The 24,506-nt window shown below is 30.1% G+C and overlaps 1 protein-coding gene across 2 annotated transcripts; it reads right to left on the bottom strand.

The window, feature by feature from the left end:
* Nucleotides 1-1,651: 1,651 nt before the first annotated feature.
* Nucleotides 1,652-24,313, bottom strand: LOC143057775 (uridine-cytidine kinase-like 1). Of its 2 annotated transcripts, XM_076231171.1 has the most exons (15): nucleotides 24,219-24,313; nucleotides 22,755-23,017; nucleotides 21,681-21,787; nucleotides 20,964-21,134; nucleotides 20,022-20,093; nucleotides 19,093-19,282; nucleotides 18,196-18,257; nucleotides 16,025-16,143; nucleotides 15,575-15,668; nucleotides 15,274-15,336; nucleotides 14,594-14,608; nucleotides 11,249-11,371; nucleotides 10,233-10,398; nucleotides 9,428-9,526; nucleotides 1,652-9,138 (listed from the first exon to the last, which is right to left on the bottom strand). In XM_076231171.1, the coding sequence occupies exons 1-15, from the start codon at nucleotides 24,272-24,274 to the stop codon at nucleotides 9,020-9,022; spliced, it is 1,719 nt and encodes a 572-aa protein (XP_076087286.1). In that variant the 5' UTR covers nucleotides 24,275-24,313; the 3' UTR covers nucleotides 1,652-9,019. The 2 variants fall into 2 exon arrangements, with proteins under 2 accessions (XP_076087286.1, XP_076087294.1); XM_076231179.1 differs by lacking the exon at nucleotides 14,594-14,608.
* Between the last annotated feature and the right edge of the window lie 193 nt (nucleotides 24,314-24,506).

The following is a 24,506-nucleotide window of genomic DNA, read 5'->3' as shown; positions in this document are numbered from 1 at the left end:
TGGTTTTTTTTTAAACTCATGATCAAGAACATAACAAAATTGCTAGATTACAAAAGGAATGCAACACTTACAGAATACAGAAGGGCAATCGATGAACAAAAGACAAATAAATGAGAAACATTGATCCCGAAAAATCAGGGCTACATCTGAGGGAAAACAGAACTTGCTTCTTGCAAGGCACACGTCATCAAACACAATTTGATATGGAGACAAGCGTTTGGTTTTAAAATTTCCTACATGAGGCATTTGCCTCAATGTAGTTACGGCCCTGTTAAAATAAAAGTGAGGTAAGGTTTCCTGAGACAATATACCTCAAGTTAAATGAAACCAATTTTCAGACATTTAAAGTATATTTAAATAATATTTATACTTTTATTATTAAAAAAATTGGGAAGTGATTTTTTTTGGGGAAAAAGATGAATTTATGAAGAATCTGGTGCCATCTCGTACTTTCGATTAGACCTGCTGAGTTATTTACATTGCAAGTCAGGTAATTTATTTTCAAACTACCACAGAACAAACCATTTATTTTTGTGATTATCAAGGCCGAGTTATTCATTTTCAAAATCCTCCTGGCCCCCCCAGAATATCAAATGGTCGTCCCCTTAGTTTATAAATGTTTCAAAAACATGCCATGTAAATACTGTAAGTGCACAGTTTGTGCAAATTATTCATTAATATATCATGTTTGATTTTGACAATTTAGATCATATCCTATATGTTGTGTTTTGTGTACTATTATTTTTCTGTTCGTCTTTTTCTTTTTTAGCCATTGTGGTGTCCGTTTATTTTTAATATACGAGTTTGACTGTCCATTTGGTATCTTTCGCCCCTCTTCTATAATTATAATATTTTATGTTATACATTTTATCATCTCCCTAATCATGGTTAGTTTATATTAATCTATGCCTTTTAATTTTTATAACTTTCATTATCATGCTCTTAATCTGCATATTATCACCTTGCTCCATTTTGCGTATCACCATGCTCCATTTTGTGTCATGTAACTTATTGCATATTAGTTATTGTATTGTTATGTCTTGTATGTAGGTTTGTAGGGCTAATGTTATGTCCTCGTTTGTACATAATGCCAAATTCATTTATTATCATTATTTATGTCAAGCCACTTCCAACTGATATTTTTAGTTTCTTCTGTTGTTCTATGACACAACTGCACAAGGTTAAAGGGAGAGTTGAGCTAACAGACTTGCCTTACACAGCCTCTTTATGTGTCTATTCCTGACTGCCATATTTGTTTTTCCTGTACTGTAAAACATGATAACATAAAATAAATACCGAATCCACTCTTCCAAGCAGTGCTCACAAGACATCATACTATCAGGAACAAAATTCAAAGCCAAATAATCTAAATTCAAAAATGCATAAGAACCAAGACAGTTGATTACTGCTTTATTACCAAGAAGAACCTAAAAACAATAGCTAAATCCTTTTATGTTCAACTTTGCATGAGGGAGTAAAAACCTAAGTATCTTTTTATAGATTAATTCATAAACAGCATCAAATAAACTATTAAATAACCTGCATGGTATAAAACATCTTAAGTACTATTGATTCATTTTCCCCCTGGTGTACTCAAAAGTTTAGGATGATGCTCTATCAAACGCATTCAAATAAAATAAAAGACAAAAAAAAAGACATATTTTTTTTATTTTGCAACAATCTGTTTCAAAAGAAACAGGACACAAAGAATATTGTATACTTCTTTTTAAAAAATACATGGTCAAAATTAGTAAAAATGTGTTTAAACATTCACAAAAAAAATCTTCACTTATACATCCATAAAATTTCAAATGTATGATTGTTTGCTTTACATAATTTAAGTAATCATAAGACAGATCCTATGCAGATAAACAATTTGATTGTATACTTAAATTTCATACATAAAATACAAGTGCTTAAAAAATACTCATTTGTTCAACTATCAAATTAAATGACATCCAATGGTTTAAATTGGTAAAACATAGACTTGTACTTGAAAAGTGAATACTCATAAAACAATTGCTTTGAACCAATGATCAGTTTTAAATTAAAAAAACTTATCTTGTATTTCTACAGATTCTCTTTAAATTTCTGTTAAGAATACTAAATTGTCTAAATTCAATTACATCACAAACAAACAAAAATTATTTGTTCAAATTTTTGGAATTCCTTCCTACATTGTTGGAATCAATTCTGGAGAAGACAAAGTGAAAATGTATGAAAGGTGTAATGGAGTGTCATAACAAAAACTTAAAGATACCAGATTTATAATTTTGTAAGCCAGACACCATTGTTTTATCAATTATAAAAAAAATTTCACTAAATGGTAAAGATAATACCTACCTGATATCTGATATCAGTAAAGTATAATTTCAGAACAATCTTTCACTCTGTGTGTTTCTTCAAGATGAAAATAGATTGTAACAATGAAGGAAGTTTACAGAAAAAAACTTAAATAAACTATCAGTTTATAAAACTCAAACCACTGTTTTGTCAAAATAAACACATCTTTCAGAAAGTCCATACAGTTTACATTTGAAACATCCACACATTAACTCAAATTTACAATAAACAACATTCAATTTTTAACAGAAGAAGGCATATTGAGCATTAAAACATCCAGATAATAATATGATGAGATTATACTAAAATAAATTGTTGATATTTGAATCTTGAATAAATTTTGTATTCAATTTAACCTTTAAAAAGTATCTGTGGGTAATCTGCATGCATACCAAAGAGTGTTAACTTTTATAAAAAAAAAAACAAAACAATCTTAACATATAGATAGATTGCTTATAGCTTATTTTATCGCACCACTGGTAAAATATCATGTTGTGATTGGTTTAATGTCCTCACGTGGTGACCCCTATGGATCTGTAGGGGGTTAGTAAATTTCATAGGGGGTTCGTGACGCATTAATGGTGACGTCATCCATTAATGTTGTTGCGTTTCATTGTTTATTTTTCAACAAAACGCAGCAGAAAAAGTCCAGCGTGCAATAAATTCGTTATACGGTTAACTACTGACCCCCTATGGATTTTACTAACCCTCTATGGATCCGTAGGGGGTCAGTAACGAACCATATAACTTATAATGTATGCATTAATCAGTCGTTATTCATAAATAAAATATATTTATAGTAACAATTGGGTAATACATAGAGAATTGAGTTAATTTTCAATTAAATGTATGGAATGACTAATAACCCTACTATTTAACATGTCATGAATAATCTATTTCTACTGGTGAGTAACATATTTGAGCCTTGATTTTTACATGAGCTATCAGCCTTATAAATTATTTATCTGTCACCTATAAACAAAGTTTGAAAATTTATCTTACTCCACAAATGGCTGTTTTCAGGTAAGTCAATATGTTTCATATGAATTTACTTCTGTTGTACAACAAGGTAAAACGAGAAAAAGAAATAAGACAGTCCCTTCCGATAAACAAATACCAATGAAAAAGTCAGTGACATAAACCTTGAACCACCCAAGCATGAATGACATATTTAACCGATAAAACGTAGAAAAATTTACAAAAAGCACCATACATAAGTTGCATTCTAAGTCTCAGAAAAAATTTTGTTGACAATCTTGAAAAGTATGTACTTCTCTTATATGTATCTTCAACGGTTTGAAAGGCTGTTTGATTGGTATAATAAAACATTGATAAACCTTTGAAGTGATGATTGAACAAAATAGTGAACTGTACAATATTATTTCCCTTTGGATGCTTCTAAGGTCCATTTTAAATCATTGGTATGTAATATCATAGGTTCATCCATACATACACAACTAAGGTAGGTACTATAAACTTAGATAGGTAATGCAAACATTGCATAACATTTACACATTTTATAAAGTAAACTTTAAACATATTGGGTCATTTGATGGAAATAAATCCAGATCAAAGCATAAATTTGTTTAAGTAACATTTGACTAGAATATTTGAAAGGTATATGGTTATTTGTGATTAAATTTTAAATAAAAAGAGATTCTACACAATAAAGATCAGTGGTATCTTCATTGTACTGTTGTTATATGTTGCCAAATTACTGACTATCTAATTTTAAATTCATGTTTCTTCATTGAAAAAAAAATGTAATTCTGCAATACCATATCTATGCTAGCCAAGGATTACAATCCAGCCGCCTCTTTTTGGGGGCTGGATTATGACCCTTGGCTGGCAAAGATGTCAATAATAGCAACATCTCTTAAAATGATGACAAAATACACCCTATTTGACTTTGTATATTGAGACAGATATGAAGGGTAGATAACTAAAAAGTGGGTTAGAGGTAGAATGACTTTTAGCAAACCTTTTCCTCAGATTTCTCATAAATACTGAACAATGTTTGATACTAAAACTAAGACTTTAAACATAATAAGGCCTGTTATGTTCTAAATTCAACAGTAAGAGTATAATTAATCATTTTTTAATACAGGACCATACACTCAATCATTAAATACATGGATTGTTTTACAAATAATTTGAAAAGAAAGCAACAAGTTTGGTATTTTAATTTGACACTATCCTTTTCATTAGTAAAAAAGGTTTAATGTTTAATTCAGATAAAACTTGGGTTACATGTGCCTGAGGTTAAAATTAAAATTTAATTGTCAGTTCTAAGCTTCCCTCACCCCAAAAAGAATACAAATAAGCTAATATTTCTGGACCACTAGAAGGATACATATAAGCAAAGCTTTCCTCAACTCCAGAAGGATATAAGTAAAGTACACTATAATCTTCAGCTTAACAAACACACACACTCACAATCTGATTCTTTTTTTTTTATACTAATTACCGTATATAACATATTCCTCAATTTATATATCAAATACATTGTGTTCAATCATGGAAGTAATATTGGAAGGAATAACATCGTCGTCACTTCAAAGGTTTCATCTGCGTTACCGCCCATCTTTCAATAACTCGTTAATTGGTTCAATATCTGGCATGGAAGTTTATTCTCCGCATGTGATCGATCAAATCACTGACACTTATCGGTCATTTTCGTGTTCACGGAGAACTACGAACAGACAAGTTTTTGTCGAATATACATGCGAAGTAACCCGAATAGTCCATTCGTTACATTCCGTTGATGTACGCTGCAGAAAAAAGTCATTCGTTCAATTTTTATTTTAGTCCAATTTTTCCCTATTTTTGGTTAGTTTAAACTTAATAGTTAAAACCGACAGCTATCACATACGAAATTGGAGAACAAAGTTGTGTCATTTCAATTTTAAAATTTACAGACAATTAAAAAACCATTTCCGTATAAAGTTAAGAAGATGACTGTACAAAAAATACGTTTGGACACCCTTTATTAAATACGAAAAATCTAAATCTCTCGTGTATTTATAGTCAATTAAATTATTAACAATTCTAAACGGGTCTATCCTTCAATTTAAGTTCTTGATACATAAACTAATTTGTGTAAAAATAAATTTACCGTAAGACAGATAGATGCAAGCCCATTTCGTCGGTTTGTTATATTTTTTGCTGTATAGCTTATTATATTAATACAAGCATTCCACAATAAACACTTTTTAAATATATATTTACGAAAATATTATCCCCGTTTTAGTTGTCCAGTTTCAATAATGCAATCAATGACATTTATGACATATACATAAATTTAGAATACTTGAAAGTAAATATTATTTCATTCAATCTCGATAAACTTTGCACATTTCAACAGTAAAAAAATCTATGCCTACATTTGCCTACATTATTTTGTTAAACATCATGTGAAACCTGATCGATTCATCGGTATTTAACTGTTTAACTCGGGATCCGCTTTTAACCGGAAAATACTTTCAGAACAGTTTAAAACAAACGGTAAAAAGCAAAAATATGCTAAATTAAATACAATTTTCCATGTTAAACTGCTGTAGTTTGAACAATTCTCGTCCGTTTTTCAAGTTTTTTTCACCATTCGATTTCTTTGCTAAAGGTAGATATTCTATGTGATACAGCGCTACCTTGTTATTAATAAACTAGGGATTTCCCACAGGTGCGCTATAATTACCGGACTCGATAAAACCACGTGACTGATAAGAAATTCCAGATGCCTTTTACAACCGCGGTAACGCAGATAGTAACCAAAGGCGTCTTACCGCTGAGACTATAATTGGATGAAATCGTATGACTTTAGTACAGAGCTCAGCATGCTATAAAAACATGCTAATTAGTCGTTGTTATTCCTTCTAAATATTACTTCCATGGTTCAATTAAATGTGAAAACAAGTGAGGATGATTACATATCTGTTCTGAGGTTCATGATACTTAGCAAAATTATATCAAAACATTGAATTATAACAAACACTGCTGCTAGAAATTATAATATTGTCTCTGACAATCAAAATATTTGGAAAATAAAATATATGGACTTTTATGGTATTTTTGAAAACCAATAATCATATGTTTAACAGTCATAATTCAAATTATTGTTACATTGCTATATTCAACTGATACCTACAATTGTAAACCAATTTACATTTACTATTGCAAATTAAACAAGTAGAATAACTGATTGTTACAACTGAGATTAAAGCCTCACACTTTTTCAATAATATCCTTTATTCAATAAAATGATTTGGAACAATAAATATTTCCATGAAAAATGATGCATGCTATACAAAATTTAAGAGCATAAAAATCAAATGATTTTTTGGAGATGAATCTCTGCTTATCATATTGAAGACCTGTTGTGAATTATTTGACAGCGATTATTGTTCAACTGCCATCAACACCAAATTAGTTTAAGAACATTGAGAGATAACTTAAAAGCACCACCTACAATTGATATGCACATGAACATGAAGAGATTCTACAATTCTTTGTTTTATAATAGATCAGATAATGGGAATAAGATTTTTTTATTTCTGGTTTCTTCTATGTTGAGATATTTGTCATATATCTTTACTAATGATGAAGGATAATCTTATTGACATAAATAATAATCTTAAACCAGTTAAGAGGTATCATTGTATGAAAATAACTGAAATGATCTTGTTCTTACAAATTACCCCTTAAAATCAGGAGGAACAGATGATAGGGGATCCATGTGAAGACATCCCTCTTCCACAAAAAGACAAACCAAAAAACCCCATACACACAAACAATTATACAATAAATTCATGTAAAAAAAAGTATTGATCCAATAAAATGGTCCGACATTATTTTGATATACCTAGTATTAAAATGTAAATATATACAAAATCTTCCATTTATATATTGTTCATTTCCATGTAGTCATTTTGATAAAACAATGCTAGAACAAATGAGCTATAAAATATGTGCCATGGTCTGCATGGATGCAATAGCTTACATTTAATGCATATCAGAGATAAAAGGTTTTTTTTTATAGAATAATCCACTAGAAAGATAACGGAACAAATTGAAAATTAGTCATTGGAGCATGCGTGGGGCTCATATACTACATAATGGTACTATTAAAATGTAGAAATCTTATTCTGAACAGAACATGATAAAACAAAATAACATTAATTGTTAATGTAACATATTACAAGTATAATGCTTGGCATCTTTTTATAACAAATGTAATCTACTTTTCCTTAGATTAAATAATTTTACTTCAACATAAAAAGGACTAAAATGTAGGTAACTTAGATTTGTTGAACTGATCTAATTATAAATCAGGGATGAGCAAAATAAAAGACAAAGTTATCTTCTTCTTTTGTGGGTTGTTGCAATACTTCTTAAAATGCATCTTTACATCAAATCATTTAAAATACATCACATTATATTAGAGATTCGAACTAAAACATAAGTTAAGTTAAGATCATAGTCAGTTATGTGATTGTAACCTCTCCCAGATCCATTTTCACACATATTTGTATCATTTCAGGTCACTTAGTATGTGATGTCAAACTTTATATAAGTTAGTGAAGTGTTCAATGTATGCCACTGTAACATACCTTTTAAGAGAGTGTTAAATATGTCATGGTAACATACCTTTTGGCTAGATGTACCAAGTAATATAAATGTCTGCTACTTATTTAGCACTAATCTCAGTATAGTTTAAAAATGTAAATTCCTAATTTATCATGATTATATCATTATAGCAAGTAATTAAAGGTCATCTGATATATGAAATACAACCTATAGTACTTACATCTACTTCACATAGTATCTGGTGGATAGTTTAACTAAAACTTTTATTAAATATGTTCAAACCAATATCTACAGCCCAAAAGTCAGGCTTCTTTAAACTGGCTGCAGACATGGACATGGAGTCCATGAGGTAAAACATTATAAATTTCAGAGATCATATTACTTAATGTGCCATGTTAATTTTTTTTTTTTGTTCATGTGGAGAGTATTTTCTAATTTGATTATGTTATATATTCACATTACTTGTCACATCATCAAACCTTTTCTTGCATTTTTAACAGGTGCAATTATCCCTACTGTAGGGAAATGCTGGTAAAAAATCTACCTATTAGGTAGAATTTTAATTATAAAAAAAAAATAGTAATAAAACTGCAAAGAATTTGTAAATAAAGAAAATAAATCAGAAAAATAAAATACCAATCCTATAATAACTGAAAAGCTTAAAAGATATGTAAATGACCATAGCATAGCATCAGAAAATTTAAGGTAAAAGATATGTAAATGACCATAGCATAGCATCAGAATATTTAAGGTCCCCAATCTTTCAATGAATGAAATTTGCTGCATTATATAAAGATTGTTTAACACTTACCACTGATTTACTTGATTTTAAAACAGACAAACTTTATGCAGTATTTTCGAAAATTAGGTAGCATTTTAACAATTGTATATTTTGAAACTAATAATGCATATAGAATCTCTTCATTAATAAAATCTTAAATAAAATGACTGAGAAAATAGTTTGATAATGCCAAGTCAAGCAACCAGTGTATAAACATACAAGGTCTGCAGACAACCCAAAAAAACAGTAAAAACCAGCTTTCCTGAAATGTATGTCAACAGGAATGATTTATTTTTAATAATCTTCTCTTTATTATTCTGCTTGTTCTACATCGCGACATCCAGGTTCTGAATAACATCTTGTCATCTGAGTTCTGTCTATTGGTACTAGCTTTTCAAAGTCAGTTCCAAAATACCTGTCTCCAAAGTTCCCTTAAAAATAAAAACTTTAAAGATCAGAGTATCTGTTAAGATCACATGACACAGTATATGATAATATTGAGCATCTATAAAGATCACATGACACAGCATATGATAATATTAAGTATCTATAAAGATCACATGATATAGCATATGATAATATTGAGCATCTGTAAAGATCACATGACACAGCATATGATAATATTAAGCATCTTTAAAGATCACATGATATAGCATATGATAATATTGAGCATTTGTAAAGATCACATGACACAGTAATAGATGAACATAGTTTGCATACCTATTCCTGGCAAAATGTGGAATTTTTCATTCACTTCTTTATCAACAGCTGTTGTGACAATCTTAACCTTGGGGAAGGCATAGGCAACTGAGTGAACACCTACAAATATCAAATAAGAGCATTTATTTACCGATAATGAACAATGTGTCTTCCACCTGTCTGTCATATATCAAAATTTGACACATATAAAGACTAAATTATATTTCAAAGAGAATAACTCCTTTAAGGGTTCATCTGAAAGTGTTCATGAAAATAGATAGTAAATAGATCTTTTACATGTAAGATTTACTACATCTATTATGGTTGTCATGTTTTAAGTCAACAAAAGCATTTTACCTTTATATTCACTTTTTTAGCAATGGTGGCCATGTTTGTTGTTTAGGGACAGATATAACAAAAAACACACAAACTTTATACCATATACCTTTAGTATCAATTGGCTAAAGTTTGGATAAAATTTGTCATGAAGCTTCAGAGGGGATGATTTGAAAAAAAAATAGTTTACAAAGATGAGAATTGAGACAGAATTTGCCATAAAAATGATTGTTATACTTGTATTTGTCTGTCTGACAATGTTACCTGACCTTTACATAATTTTCAAGTCAATGTTTTCTTGATACATATATTTAAAAGACTTTTATCTCAAAGATTCAACATATCTCTTTACATTAATTATGTAGAAAAGACTTTTCCAATTAAGGTTTTGTTTCTTTATATAGAAAAACTCATCATAGATACCAGGATTAAATTTTCTATCTACGTCAGATGCGTGTTTCCTCTACAATGATTATCAAGATTAACTTACCAGATTCAGCCATCAATAAAGATGTCAAAGTAATATTGTCCTCTGGTACATCATGATCCAGTAGAACACGTATAGCCATCATGGCAGCGGCTCCTGTGGCCACAGTGGCATCCATTAAAATCACCTGACTTTCCTTTATGTCCTTTGGTAACCTCAAGTAATGCAACTACAATAAGTTTAGATATACACTTTTAATCGTTACACTTTTATATTCAATCAAAATGAAAAGAGATAATTTTTTCCATCCCTATTGTTAATTTTCCTTTCTTATAGGATACTGAGGTTCCTTTGGCCCTATTTTACACTATGTAGTTTTCCAATTTATTTGCTATGCTGTGTATGTAGTGCTTTTTGTATTTCAATTGATGTAACCTATATATTCTGTAAAAGATAGACCAAAGATACCAAAGGGACAGTCAAACTCATTCATCGAAAATAAACCAACAAAACCATGGCTAATGAAGAAAAACACCAACAGACAAACAAGTTCATTATTTACAACAAATCAATTATTACCTTAACTAAATTCTTTCATAGATATTGTACAAATATTTGCTTTGGAAGTTTAACTTTATCTCTGAATAAACTTATTTTCTATGTTAATTGTTATTAATAAAAACGTATGCAGAGAATAAGTATTATTTATACAAGCGGAAGGGTTTCTTCCATAAAGAACAGGCAACTCAATTATATGGTAATGGGTCATGCCTAATTTGATCAGCCTGATTATCAGGGGTAAGGTTCTCAGATTACATTTGCAGGCAGCTGGCTTCTTAGTTTTGATTTAAATGTTGAATACAAAGGATTTTTACTGTATAGGAATAAGATTTCAATTTCAACCACATCAACCAGAATCTACCACCTTCAATATTTCATTAAATGAGGAAGCAGTTCTCATCAAACCAGATAGTTTTATTTTCTGGCCTGTATTGCACATAAATTTGATAATGCCTAAATTCCTACCTCTGATTCTACAGTTACATTGAACATAATTTTAACATAGTATTAATGCCTACCTCTGGTTCTCCTGTATCAAAGTTGGTCTGTATGAGTATTTTACCAAGGCGTACATCTTTACAAACTTCACATAAGGCTTGTTCCATTGTTTCTCCAGCTCTCAAGATTGATACTCCACAGATCTGACAAAATTAACAATGCTTTTGTATAACAGGAACAATAGAATAATATCAAGGTATCATTCAGAAACATTATTTCACATATTTAAGGGAAAAATTTAATCTCCTAAAAGAAGTATGGTTCCAGGACTGTTTTCATATCATTAAATTATTCAAGATTAAATTATTTAAGATATCTTTTCAACTGGATGAAACCTGAATGAAGGAAAGGTCTAATCATAATTATTCAAAACTCTTTAGGTCGTTGCATGTGATTTATATTGAGGAAAAACAGCAGTAAAACTTGATTAAAATATGTAATTTGTGTATAAAAATCTTGCTTTTTGAGTGTTTTATGGATATTTAGTTTATAAGAGTGCTACAGGAGAAGTGTATATACCAAAAGTCTTTGCTTGGTGCTAAAATCTAAAAAGTTTGGGCTAAATGTAAATTATAGGTGTTAATGAATTTGTATAATGTGAAAATACCTTGTCCTTGCAAATAAATCAGACAGGCAAGTAGACTATGAAAATTTTCAGGTTAGAAAACAGCTCATAGCATACAACAACTATGAGATTAATAGCACATACACTAGAAATAAATGCAATACTTTTTAATAGTAGGAAAATATTGATATAATCATGCATTTTATCTCAATCAGAACTATCATAATCAACCTTTCATCTACAAAAAGAATACCTTGTATACATAAAAATATTACTACAAAGAAAAATATCTGTTAAAAACCACCTGAAAAAAAACAGCAAAGAATGTGGTTAATTTTATAACTATTGGTCACTAAGTGAATTTCTAGCCTGGTTCCAATGTTAATCTGTAGACAATACAAGAAAATCGAATTAAATGAACAATAAAACTATCACTAACACCTAAAAAAATATTTTCATATATGTACATTTTTAACTACATGTATTTCTAAAAATTGCTGTTTTATATACATGACATCATCATATAACTGAAAACAAAAAATATATGTGATGTGTAAAAGCACTATAAAACATCGAGTGCACGAATGCTATGCAAGAAAAATTAAACAATTCAGCTTGCAGTCTGGCATAAGTCAAACTTGCTTCACAACACAACAAAAATCAATGTGACACAAGTTGTGAAACAAGTGTTTTAGCTTTTACGATTTTCCAGAAAGGAAATCTTAAAGAAATGTAGTTTGAAAATTTAAAAGTTGTTTACTAGAATAAAATGAAGACCTGAAGATAAAAAGTACTTTTATTTAAGATTTACTTTGGAAAAACCGTCAACAAATCAAACAAAATATCTATTCATAGCTAAACTCTCATACAAAATCCTGTTTAATATATCAATGCTATAAATAACAGCAATCATGTGCAGAGGTTTCCAAAGTTAATACAATTATTAAACGTATACTGATTAGTTGAATTTTAGTGATTCAAAAGTTTTGGATCAATCATAAAAGTGATCATGATGGGTTTCTAAGACACAGACTTAATCATAAAACTAATCTAATGATAAGGCAGAAACTTGACAGGGAGTGAAAACCTGGTTAAAACAAAAAAAAAACATGCATTTTTTGGGACCTTCTGTCATTTTCAAACAGGAAAACCAAAGTTCCAGCCAATCAGAATGATCTGTGGCATGGAATAGAGTCACCACATATGGATATTGTAAACTATGACAGTGAATTATTTTAAATGTTGAAAATTAGCAGAATTATTTTGAGGTATACTTTTACTTTTCATTACTACAACCACTTACAGAAAGTTACTGTTATTAAAAAAAAAAGAGTTTTCTGATATTAGGTGTTGACTTATAACAATAAAACTCAAATCAGTGACAAAAAATGAAACCTGTGTAAATTTTGTCAAACATCATCTAAATGTACATATAGTAGTTCTTTTCAATTCTTCCTTCATGTTAAAACTTGTGAAAAACATGAAGATAACTGGTAAAACTTATTTATTTATTCTCAAGACTTTAAGACAATTGTACAATGGGGTTCTGTAGATATTTATCTTAAAGAACATTTAAATTGAACTAGCTTTAATATTGTTACAAGCACAAGCTATGATATGCTTTATTTTGTCTGCAAGTCAGGTACACTTCTATGATTTCATAAATCAGAGTTCTGCATCATTGATCTATGACATAGATTTGGCTTGGCTGAATAAAAGAATGGACAAGTCTAGACATTTTTACCATTTTGGAAACCCTTGTTTATAAATTTGTCAAAAGTTAAGGTTATTTAAGTAACAATACAATATGGATGGCCATAACAGCGCACTAAAAGTTGTTAATTAAATTTACTTATTAACTGTTACAAGCTAAAGCTATAAAAGGGAACAACAAGGAATTTTCTATTTCAACGGGTAAACTATGTGATGACTAAACTTCAACACTACCTGTACTGAAGCATGTTTTTAAAGTTTCAAATCTTCTTTTACATACCTCCTGCAAAAATACCAATAATTATAAGTACATAAGACGTACAAAACAAAGTGAGTAAAAAATACCATTCAAGAAGAAGTCTATTTTTTAAATCTCTGTCACTGATTCTTTCTATTAATAAGTTTAGAATTTCTGTACAGACAATACTGATTTATTGTGTATAATTTTCAGACAAGTTAAGAATTAAGAGAACTATCATGCAATGTCTTTTAACCTTGGATCAACTTATTTTTACAGCTGATTTCAATAAGTGTAGTAGCTAAAGGTAATATCTTTGGTAAAACTTGCTTGCTAGCTGAACCGTAAAATCATTGTTAGGTAAGGCATACTACCCTCCTTTCGAAGTAGCCTAGTCCTACAGACAGATTAATTTATTATCTGTCGGACTAGTCTACTATTAAAGGAGGATACTTAACCTAACTTAACAATGACTTCACAATTCAGCTAGCAAGCAGGCTCACTAAAAATATTACCTTTGCCTACATACTCATTGAAATCGGCTGTAAATGTTTTTCATGTCTTTAACATCATTATCTGTCTATGATAGTACACTATGGACTGTTTTATAAACTTTTCAAACCAGGACAAATACTTTGCTTAAGGTGTAAACTAGTGATTAGTTACCATCAATTTTGTAAATATGGAAGCATTATTATAGAAGAAATTGTCAAAAGAACCTTTAATGAAGACAAAATTTAAGAATGGAAGACTTGGAAACCTCTGCATCTATCTATTTGTCTTTAGAGGAAATAAAGTTATAAGAGGAGAAAAAGCACGGTTAAAGGAAAACCTTACACATATGCTTACCATTGGACTAGAGTTCTAGAAATACATGCAATGATTATAAAATATTATTGGCACTATTCAGCACTGCATAGTATTTCATCTATTACAATACTTTATCTAAAACAATATTCTCAAAATACCTTTGACCATAGTCTAATGGTTTCTGAAAATATTGAGAATAGGAAATCGCTAGCTAATTAAGCCAGATTTGTTATGGTAGAATTAATCAAATAATAAATTGAGAAGATTTTTTTTTTGATGCAGTATCTGTTTGTATGAAAATTAGAAATTAAACTTTAATAATTTCCTTGTACCAATGTTTGAACAATTTGTATAATGAAATACTTCATTTTAACAAAATTAGTAATAGAAATATTTCAAGGAATAAATTATGAAAAAACTCTGTGATCAATGAATTTGATTATTGAATATAACCATTCCACCTTTACATGCTTATAATAAAATTACCCTTCACCTTTTAAAATCCCAATGCATTCATGAAGCTTTCTGTGTTATAAATTTTTATGATACCAAATATTATATAAATTTGCCCCATCAGATTTGCCATACTTCCGACATTTCTAGTTAATACTTGAATAAAGTTTTGTGCAATATAAAAGAAGTATTAATTTGCTTGGTTGAAAATGTTTCTTTTGCTTCTGAAAGTATAAAAAAGGTAGATTTCAGATGATAAAACTCACCTTGTCAGCATCTAATCGTCTCCCCTGATATGAGGTTCCTTGTGGGGTATCTACACTAACAGTCTACAAAAAATATACAACAGCAGATGGGTTATTTGATAACATAGTATGTGAAAAATAATAGGAGGGAAGGGTTTGGCCATCACCAATACAATTGTATTTTACTTTGCATAAATAACCACACAATAGAAACTTCATGACCTGCCCAACTTACACAAAAATAATTAAATTGCCTTTAACCCCACATATATTTGTTTTCTTAAATAGCCCTTAGTTTTAATGTTATGCAATAATTACTTACTTTAAATGGTAATAAAGAAACAGCATACTCAAACAACAACCGCATTAACCTTTTGGAATAAAATATGAATTCATCTCTTGCAGTCTCTCTATTCCTGTAAAATGTAAGTATATAATTGATATGTGCCAATAAGACTATGGATTTTTTCTGAGGCAACACAAATTTGAAATAAAAAAAAATGAAGAGATAGCTAACTGCTTTACAAGCTATTTTATTTTAGTCAGATAGCTTCTAAAAGAATAAGCTAAATAATTCAAATTTGTATTTAAATTGATTTTTAATGAAGAAAAATGTTCATTATACAAACTAGGTTTTTCTCATTGCTGAAGGCTGTATGGATGCCTATAATTGCTTACATCTTAATTTGCACTTTGCTTGGTAGTTGTCACATTGGCAATCATTCCACATCTCCTTATGTATGTAAATTTAAGTGTTGCCTCGAAGTCCTACCTTACAAATGTGTGTAATCCCTGAATCTGTGGGGTTTGTTCTAATACTTTCAGAGTGTCAGGTTTCTTACAACCATTGTCTGCAGAATGTGCCAGTTTGGACCTCAACTTGAAACCTCTCTGAAATTAATTTATCAATCCAAGTTTCATTATAAATCATTTGCTTCAATATCACAAGGTTTTTTAAGCTTATAACCAACTATCTCGTATAATTTCTATTCAAAATGGCATAAATCAATGTAAACATGCATCAGAAATAATTATGTGCATTTATTATAGGTACAAAGAGATTAATTATTGGGATTTCAGGAAAGCTCTGAACAGATGTATGTATGAGATATCAAAATACCAGTTCTTATAATTCCCATCCAGTCACATTATTAATTTAGCTTTTATAAACCAGATGCTCTGCAGGGCACAGCTTTATACGACCACAGAGGTCAAACCCTTAACAGTTGGGGCAAGTATGGACACAACATAGCTTTCTGACACAGAATGAATGTGGTCTAAGAATTTAAACTTAAAAACTTAAAAATTTTAAATTTGACATTTGCCTATTATGGTCCAATATCCAAAATCTAAATACATGGTTAGATTACGCATATCATAGAACCCCAAGAATTCAATTTTTGATGAAATCAAATAATGTTCAATTTTAGACCCTTTAGACCTCAATGTGGACCAATTTGATAACTGGGCCCAAACATTAAAAATCTAAATACATGGTTACATTCAGCATATTGAAGAACCCCATATATTCAATTTTAGTTGAAATCAAACAAAGTTTAATTTTGGATCCCGATTTGGACCAACTTGAAAACTGGGCCCATAATCAAAAATCTTAGTACATGTTTAGATTCAGCATACCAAAGAACCCCAAGAATTCAATTTTTGCTAAAATCAAACTAAGTTTAATTTTGGACCCTTTTGACCTTAATGTAGACCAATTTGAAAACAGGACCAAATATAAAGAATCTATATACACGGTTAGATTCGGCATATCAAAGAACCCCAATGATTCATTTTTTGATGAAATCAAACAAAGTTTAATTTTGGACCCTTTTGGCCCTTAATTCCTAACCTGTTGGGACCAAAAACTCCCGAAATTAATCCCAACCTTCCTTTTGTTGTCATAAACTTGTGTTAAAATTTCATAGATTTCTATTTACTTATACTAAAGTTATTGTGCAAAAACCAAGAAAAATGCTTATTTGGGACCTTTTTTTGCCCCTAATTCCTAATCTGTTGGGACCAAAACTCCCAAAATCAATCCCAACCTTCCTTTTGTGGTCATAAACCTTATATTAAATTTTCATAGATTTCTGTTTACTTATACTAAAGTTATTGTGCGAAAACCAAGAAAAATGCTTATTTGGGCCCTTTTTGGCTCCTTATTCCTAAACTGTTGGGACCAAAACTCCCAAAACCTTCCTTTTATGGTCATAAAGCTTGTGTTTAAATTTCATGGATTTCTATTCACTTATACTAAAGTAAGAGTGTGAAACCAAATGTCTTCAAACGATGACGATGACGATGACAACGTCATACCAATATATACGACCAAAAAATTTTCAATTTTGCAGTCCTATAAAAACTCATCATAACTTCTGACTTTAATTTGTTGTTGTTTGTCCTTTGCAAACATCAATCATTATCAAACAAACATTCACCTTCAATAGGTTTTTCATGTTCATAAAGGCTAATTTCAGACTGTTTGTTACTTCCTTGGATTTTTTCACATAGCATTATCATACTATTACAGCCACTGCTCAATGTTAGATGAAAAGTGACTTTAAAAAGATGTTGATTTTCTCCCTAATTGTTTTTAAGTAAAAGAACTTAATATTAAATCAACTCTATATTTTCACATTCAAATCATTTAAATGGTTTGCTATATGGCCTAAATTAAAATATTGTTTGTTTCCCCAATCCTGACCCTGCCAAGCCAGGTGTGGGTAGGTAGGTAGGGAAATAATTTTATTTTCGAACATTATCGAACTATCCGGCAAGCCTGAAAATCCAAAATGAATAAAATAATATTTCACTTAGTTTTGACAATAAAATTTTATGAGTAGCACCAATTTTGCAGGGTCGGTCGGGATTGGGGAAACAAAAAATATTTTATTTTAGGCCTATAGGACAGAAGCATTTTGTACTATTCCTTGTTCTTACCTTTTGTAACTGACCATGGACATGCAACACAACCAACTGGATGGCAACAAGATTCTCTCCTCCTGTTAGTAAACCAATTAGGAACATGTATTGTTTTAACAATGGTTCAAACAACACCTGTTACTATGCATAAGAATTTCTATTGAATTTTTGTTTTTATTTCTCATTTGTAGAAAACAGAGAAGCATTTAAGAAGGCAGCAGGGGTTAACAACATTATTCTTAAACAGGATCACACAAATATACCATTAAAGCCCCACTAGTCATTTGGGCAAGATGAACTTACAGATGCAACATAATTTTTTTTACTTCAGTGCAGTTAATTACAGATTATTGTTGAGATGACCAATGATAATCGGTTTATAACTATTTTACCTATGACGAAATTGTCAATTACATGTCAATGAACCATGTGCCCCCTTAGTTTTTAGTGATAATTTTTCATATCACTCCACTCCACTGAGAAAAGAAATTATCAGACAGCAAGAATAAAGGAAAATTTCGTAAAATAGCAATAAAACCTTTTACATAAGAAATAAAAGACCTAGGCAAAATCTGATCAATCAATTCTAGGCTGGGAATTTTATAACAGATTTAAGGGAAAAAAACTAAAAGCATTAACATTGACAACATAAAAAGAATCTAAACTTGAGATTTTACCCCTGTTTGAACCTCTTATTTCACCTAAATGGCAAGTGCTATATCAATTCTGTGGATAATTCAAATGATGGAATTCAGTAAAAAAAATACCAAGTGAACAATAACTAAAATAAATCTTATGGTAAACATTTTTAAAATCAAACACAATAATTTAACAATTAATCTATTTGAGTCTCTTTGAGTTTTAATCCCAATAACCCATACATAAGTGACATGGATCAATGTATTATAATGATACCTCTGGGTACAATGATATCTGCACTTGACATAGTAGGAGAAATCCAATGATCAAAGGCTGGTTTGACAAATGTATTATACTGTTTGAGAACACCCTCTAGTTCTCTTCCTCGTTCAGCTATGTCACGCTTCAATCGACGTGCCAGTCGTACATCAGAATCTGTATCTACAAATATCTTCATGTCCATTAACTGAAATGTATAAAAAAAATTAAGAGTTTGGTTAAAGGTTGTAAACAATGTACTTCCCTCATCCTTACAAATATGATGCATTACTATAATACTAGTTACAAATTCAAATGAATCACTTATAGAAATTTTAAGAATCTCCAATAGAAAAACTCAGAAAAATCTGCTACAACTTACTTTAAATGATTTTCTTGCTCCTTATCAATATCTTAAATTTCAGGAGCTATTCAAATTTTTAAAAATCTATATGGTTCTGGTTAGATGATCTGATTCTCAAGATTTGTTTTGTATTTTGAAAAACTGAGGCATATATAAAAACTTGTATGCATGCATCTGGAGAACTAAAATATTAATTTCAAATGTTTTATCTAGCAAAATTCTATAATTAGTATGCATATTTCCGCTACAGATCATATAAACTTTCAAAATTATATATATTTCTTAGATATATTGTACTATCAATTAGCATGTATGTTATGTAATATATTGGCACTTGTTGATGTTTTTCACCAGCCATTCTGGTTATATTTACTGATAAGATTTTTCTAACAAATCTGAATTAATGTACAAACCAAAATAAAGGATTGTTTAATGAATTACATGATGATGAAAAATACAACGCCTTACGGTTGCATATTTTTGCTTACATCCACTTCATTTGAATTTTGGTGGAGAATTGTCTCATTGGCAATCATACCACATATTTTTATTATAAATACAAATATCAATAAGGGGTACTTACATCTAATAATTCTTTATTCACAAAGCTCATTATACCTTCAAATATTACAACATTGGCACCATATATTGTTCTCTAAAATAATAAGCAATAATGCATACATATACATTTCAATTTATTTAACAGTGAACTGTGTAACATATAAATTCACCTTGATTTATTTTAAGAAAAGAAAATCATATACAGTTCAATATCAAAGATCTATTAAAAACTGAAAGAAGTCATTTGCATTGAAAATGTAGATAAATCAAAACTTGTTATTCAGAAAATTGTTTATTGAAATCAAAGAAATATCTAAAAATAGCTCTAAATGATAGATGGCTCTTCTTCATATAGTTTCAGTATTATTTCACCCCAAACTTAGCTGCAAATAAAAGCAAATTATAAAAGGGAACTGGCAAGAATTATTTTTACATTTGTTATTTCGAGGCCTATTATAGTGGACTATGAAGAATGGGCATTGCTCATTGTTGAAGGCTGTAGGGTGATCTATAGTTGTTAATTTTTATTTCATTAGGTCTCTTGTGGAGAGTTGTCTTATTGACTATCATACTAGATCATCTTATTTTTATACATTAAAAAAGTTTGAACTTCAATGTAGGAATAGGATTTTCTAACAGTGATCTATGCCTATTTTCTTTTCTTTTTCCAAAATTCTGTAAGAACCATAACACCTAATGTATTGAACTGATTTAGATGACTACAATTAAATGTGCACATATCCCTGAACGAAACATCCAAAAATGACAACCCCTTTATTGAGGTCCCCTACTAGGACCAGACACTAAGACATGGTAGTGTAAAATAGTTTCGTAAGGACATATTAATTGATATATTATGCATGATATGTCTGCACAAGTAAACTGTTTTTTTAAAATAGATCTTGCAAAAAGCATAACCCAAGATAATTTTTAAGAGAATCGTATACCACTTAGCTTAACTTACTGTACTTTGATCTCTACTGTGTGTGATAAAGTTATAAATAGGAACTTCCACACTTTTACCCTCTTTTAACCTGCGTAGTGTGGCTATCAATAAATCAAAATCAAAGGCATCAGGATGATCAAAGTTGTATTCATTTCTATTTGCAGTCTCGTGCATTTCTTCATTTAATACCTGCAAATATAATCATAATTTTCATATCTTATAATACAACTAATTCAATATGATCAGGAGTGAATTAGCATGAAAGTTTAGTAACTCATTGAATATATTTTTATGTTTGAATTCTTGAATTACTTTTTCTTTTATTGTATTGACTTACAATATAAAGTAAATTCATTAATATGCCTGCCCGTATTAAACTGATCATCTTTAACCATCTTACTTCTTACATGAAAATGGTAGATCTCACATGGGATTTTGAAAAAGTGCTTTTGGTTTTCATAGATTGAAATCCAAGCACACATTTAAATGTACTAAGCAGAATGAACCCATACTGCAAAAGCTGAAAATGTAAAGGTGCAATAGAATTGATTAATTTGGGTTAAAAAAAAAGATAATGTAAACATCAAATGTAGTTTATCACCCCAACCAACATCCATAATTATATTTAATCACGAAACTAATTGAAAGTAAACCAACTTTCTATAATAAGCCTGGTAACCATGGTTACAGTAGTTTTACCTTTTGCACTATAATCCTCCATAAAGTCATACTTACTTTGTAGAATGAGTCCAAACTCAGTAAACTGACCCAGGGAACATCTAAAGCTTCTATTATCTTCCTGGCCACAGTGGTTTTACCACTGGCACTGCCACCACATACACCTAGTCATATTTAATTATATGCATGTAAAAGATTCAAAGCACATGCTAGTTTTAAATACTAGGCTACTAGCTTTAACCTTATTCTATCAAAGAGATTTTTCGATGAATGAAATCATTTAATTGGCGTTTAAGTGCATGAAAAACAATATCTTGACCATATGTTATTTGTTGGTGTTTGTCTTTGTTTATATTTCTATACAGAGGATTAAAGTGTTGGTGGTTGATGTGATCTGTTATACTGTGCTGTATTTTTGACAATTCCTGTAACCCTATTTTATGTCAAATGTATGTGAATTACAGATGGTTTCACCCTTGGGCCAGGTGAGATAAAAAGAGACCAAAAAACAAAAACCTAACATGGCCCAATGAATTATGAGGTCAAGGTTAGGTGAAGCCTGTCTGACAAACCTGTAGACCTTACAAGGAAATCCTACTCTTTACAGATATATCATTATTCATAGTAACTGAGAAATTCACATGACCAAAAAACATGGTCAAATGGTCAAGGCAAAAAAAACTAAGACGCACAGGTAGACAATGCAAGGAACCAATATACCAAATATACTTTTATTATGTACATGTACTTATAATAAGTGAGAAATTCACATGTCAGACTCAGAGAGAATCAGAGACGGTAAAGGCTTGAATTATTTGAGTAAGCTAATCACAAAAGACAAAGTTTCGATAGTGTACAGCAACATATGTAATATGTAATATGAACAGCAGCTTGCATTTAACAACCTTTCTTTGCTTCAACTAGTACCAGTATTTAGAGACCCCTCTATAATGTAAATACACTGGATATTGATTACAAAGTAACAGAATTGAAAAGTCAAAACATAGAGGAACTTTTTTTTGTTACAGATATATACATTTAAATGTGTGTGTGTGTATGTGTCAATACATTTTCAAACTGAATACATAGTATTCTAATGCATCAATAATAAACAGATGAGATCTTACTAACCTATAACAAATGGTTCTTTCAATGATCCATGTGAATCATACCATGGAGGTCTACCAGATGTATATAAAGTTCTTAACCCTGACTGATAAACACGATGAGATTTAGATGATGTAGAGAAGGATATTTTTTTATTTATTCCTAACTTTGTTGGTGATTTTGGCCCTTTAAGTGGTGATTTTGGTCCTTTCAATGGAGATTCTGGAAAATTAGTGATGATGGTCAGTTCTTCTAATCCATGGTCCACTTCTTCTCCACTGCCACTACTAATTATACAAACATTAATCAATTCAATAAATATTTGATAAATAATATTTTTATTATGCATAAAACATGTAACAGGGACTTTTATCAACAGTTGTATCATGTTAATCTTTAATGGGGGACTTAATCAAAAGGTTTAGAAAAATCTTAAAAGTAAAATTTCCATTTGATTGCCAATTGCCAAAGATTTTGTTAGAGTATATTCCATGTCAATCAAAAAAGAAAAATGCAAGAATTTGAAAATTGTTTATCAGTAAATCCCAATATGGTCCACATGGTAGAATTATAGTTATCTTGTACCAAAGTCAACTCTTACCACTAAAAACAAACTTGCAACTATGCTAAAAGAGGCGGCATAAGATACCATGGACATTCAAACTCATACATGTAGATAAAAAGAAATGACAATACCATGGCTAAAAAAGAAAAAGTAAAAAAGAAAAACCATAGTACACAAGACATACCATAGAAAACTTAAGACAAAGCAACACAAATCCCACATAAAACGTGGGGTGATCTCATGAAGGGTAAGCAGATCCTGCTATCTAGCACCATATGGTTAATTATTCAACATGTTCAAATGCACTTGAATGTTGATAAATGTTGAATCTAAATTTTATTGATCGACTCACAAGTCTGTAAAAAGTATATCATTTGAAAACTTGTCACACTGTCCAATTTGTAGCTTATTGCTCCTCAAACAATTATAAAATATTCATATATTGTACATTTTTAATGGAATGAAATTGCTGTGGTACGAGTTTACACTGGCAAGAATAAACATTTAACATTGGTACAAGTTACCTTGATTCCTACATGTACGTGTATGCAAGGACTTACAATGTATAACTAATATACGTCCTTGATGTATGGTAAATAATGTTCAAAAACAGCAAGACAGTCAAGACAGTGTACAAATGTAGATAAAATTTCTACCAAAATTAACTAGGTATAGGCTTAATGAGGTAATGCCAACAGAAATTATCTTCATTAATTTACAAATAACACAGGAATATAATTTGCTGTAGAATCTTGAATATCCTTGTAACTGTTAGACATGAAATAAATCAAATTTTGGGAAAATGCTAATAATCATGTAGAATTGCACGTGGCTGCTTGACAGGGAACATGCATTACTATTGCCTTATTTCTGTTTAATAATTTAAGTAATCATCAATTGGGAAAGTTATTTTTCACAAATACCTATCTGAAATACAACTATTTGATCTGGGATTCTCGAATTTTAAAGCTGGTTCCATTGTTTATTTTTCCAAGAATTTAGAGTTATTGCCCCTGTCTTTTACGGTAAACGGACAGAAAGTCACAGGACAAAAAGTCACAGGACATAAAGTCACAAATTTGATAGGACAAAAAGTCACAGGACAAAAAGTCACAAATAGTTTGTTGACAATTATTTGAATATATAAGAGAAATATCTTGAAATATTTACTTTTTAATACATATATTCATATTTAAGTGTAGGAAATGTGT

Source organism: Mytilus galloprovincialis, chromosome 1, assembly GCF_965363235.1.
Source record: "Mytilus galloprovincialis chromosome 1, xbMytGall1.hap1.1, whole genome shotgun sequence".
Taxonomy (NCBI): domain Eukaryota; kingdom Metazoa; phylum Mollusca; class Bivalvia; order Mytilida; family Mytilidae; genus Mytilus; species Mytilus galloprovincialis.
Note: the sequence above shows the minus strand (reverse complement) of the source record. Positions and strands in the feature narration are given on the sequence as shown.

Bases quoted from the DNA above. Each gene is read 5' to 3' on its own strand.
- LOC143057775 (XM_076231171.1), bottom strand. From the start codon at position 24,274: ATGGAACCAGCTTTAAAATTCGAGAATCCCAGATCAAATAGTTGTATT. The intron at 16,144-18,195 runs GTAAGAACAAGG...AATTAATTTCAG, and splicing joins TCCATGGTCAGTTACAAAAG to AGAGGTTTCAAGTTGAGGTC. The intron at 10,399-11,248 runs GTAGGCATTAAT...AACTTATTGTAG, and splicing joins TTGATACAGGAGAACCAGAG to TTGCATTACTTGAGGTTACC.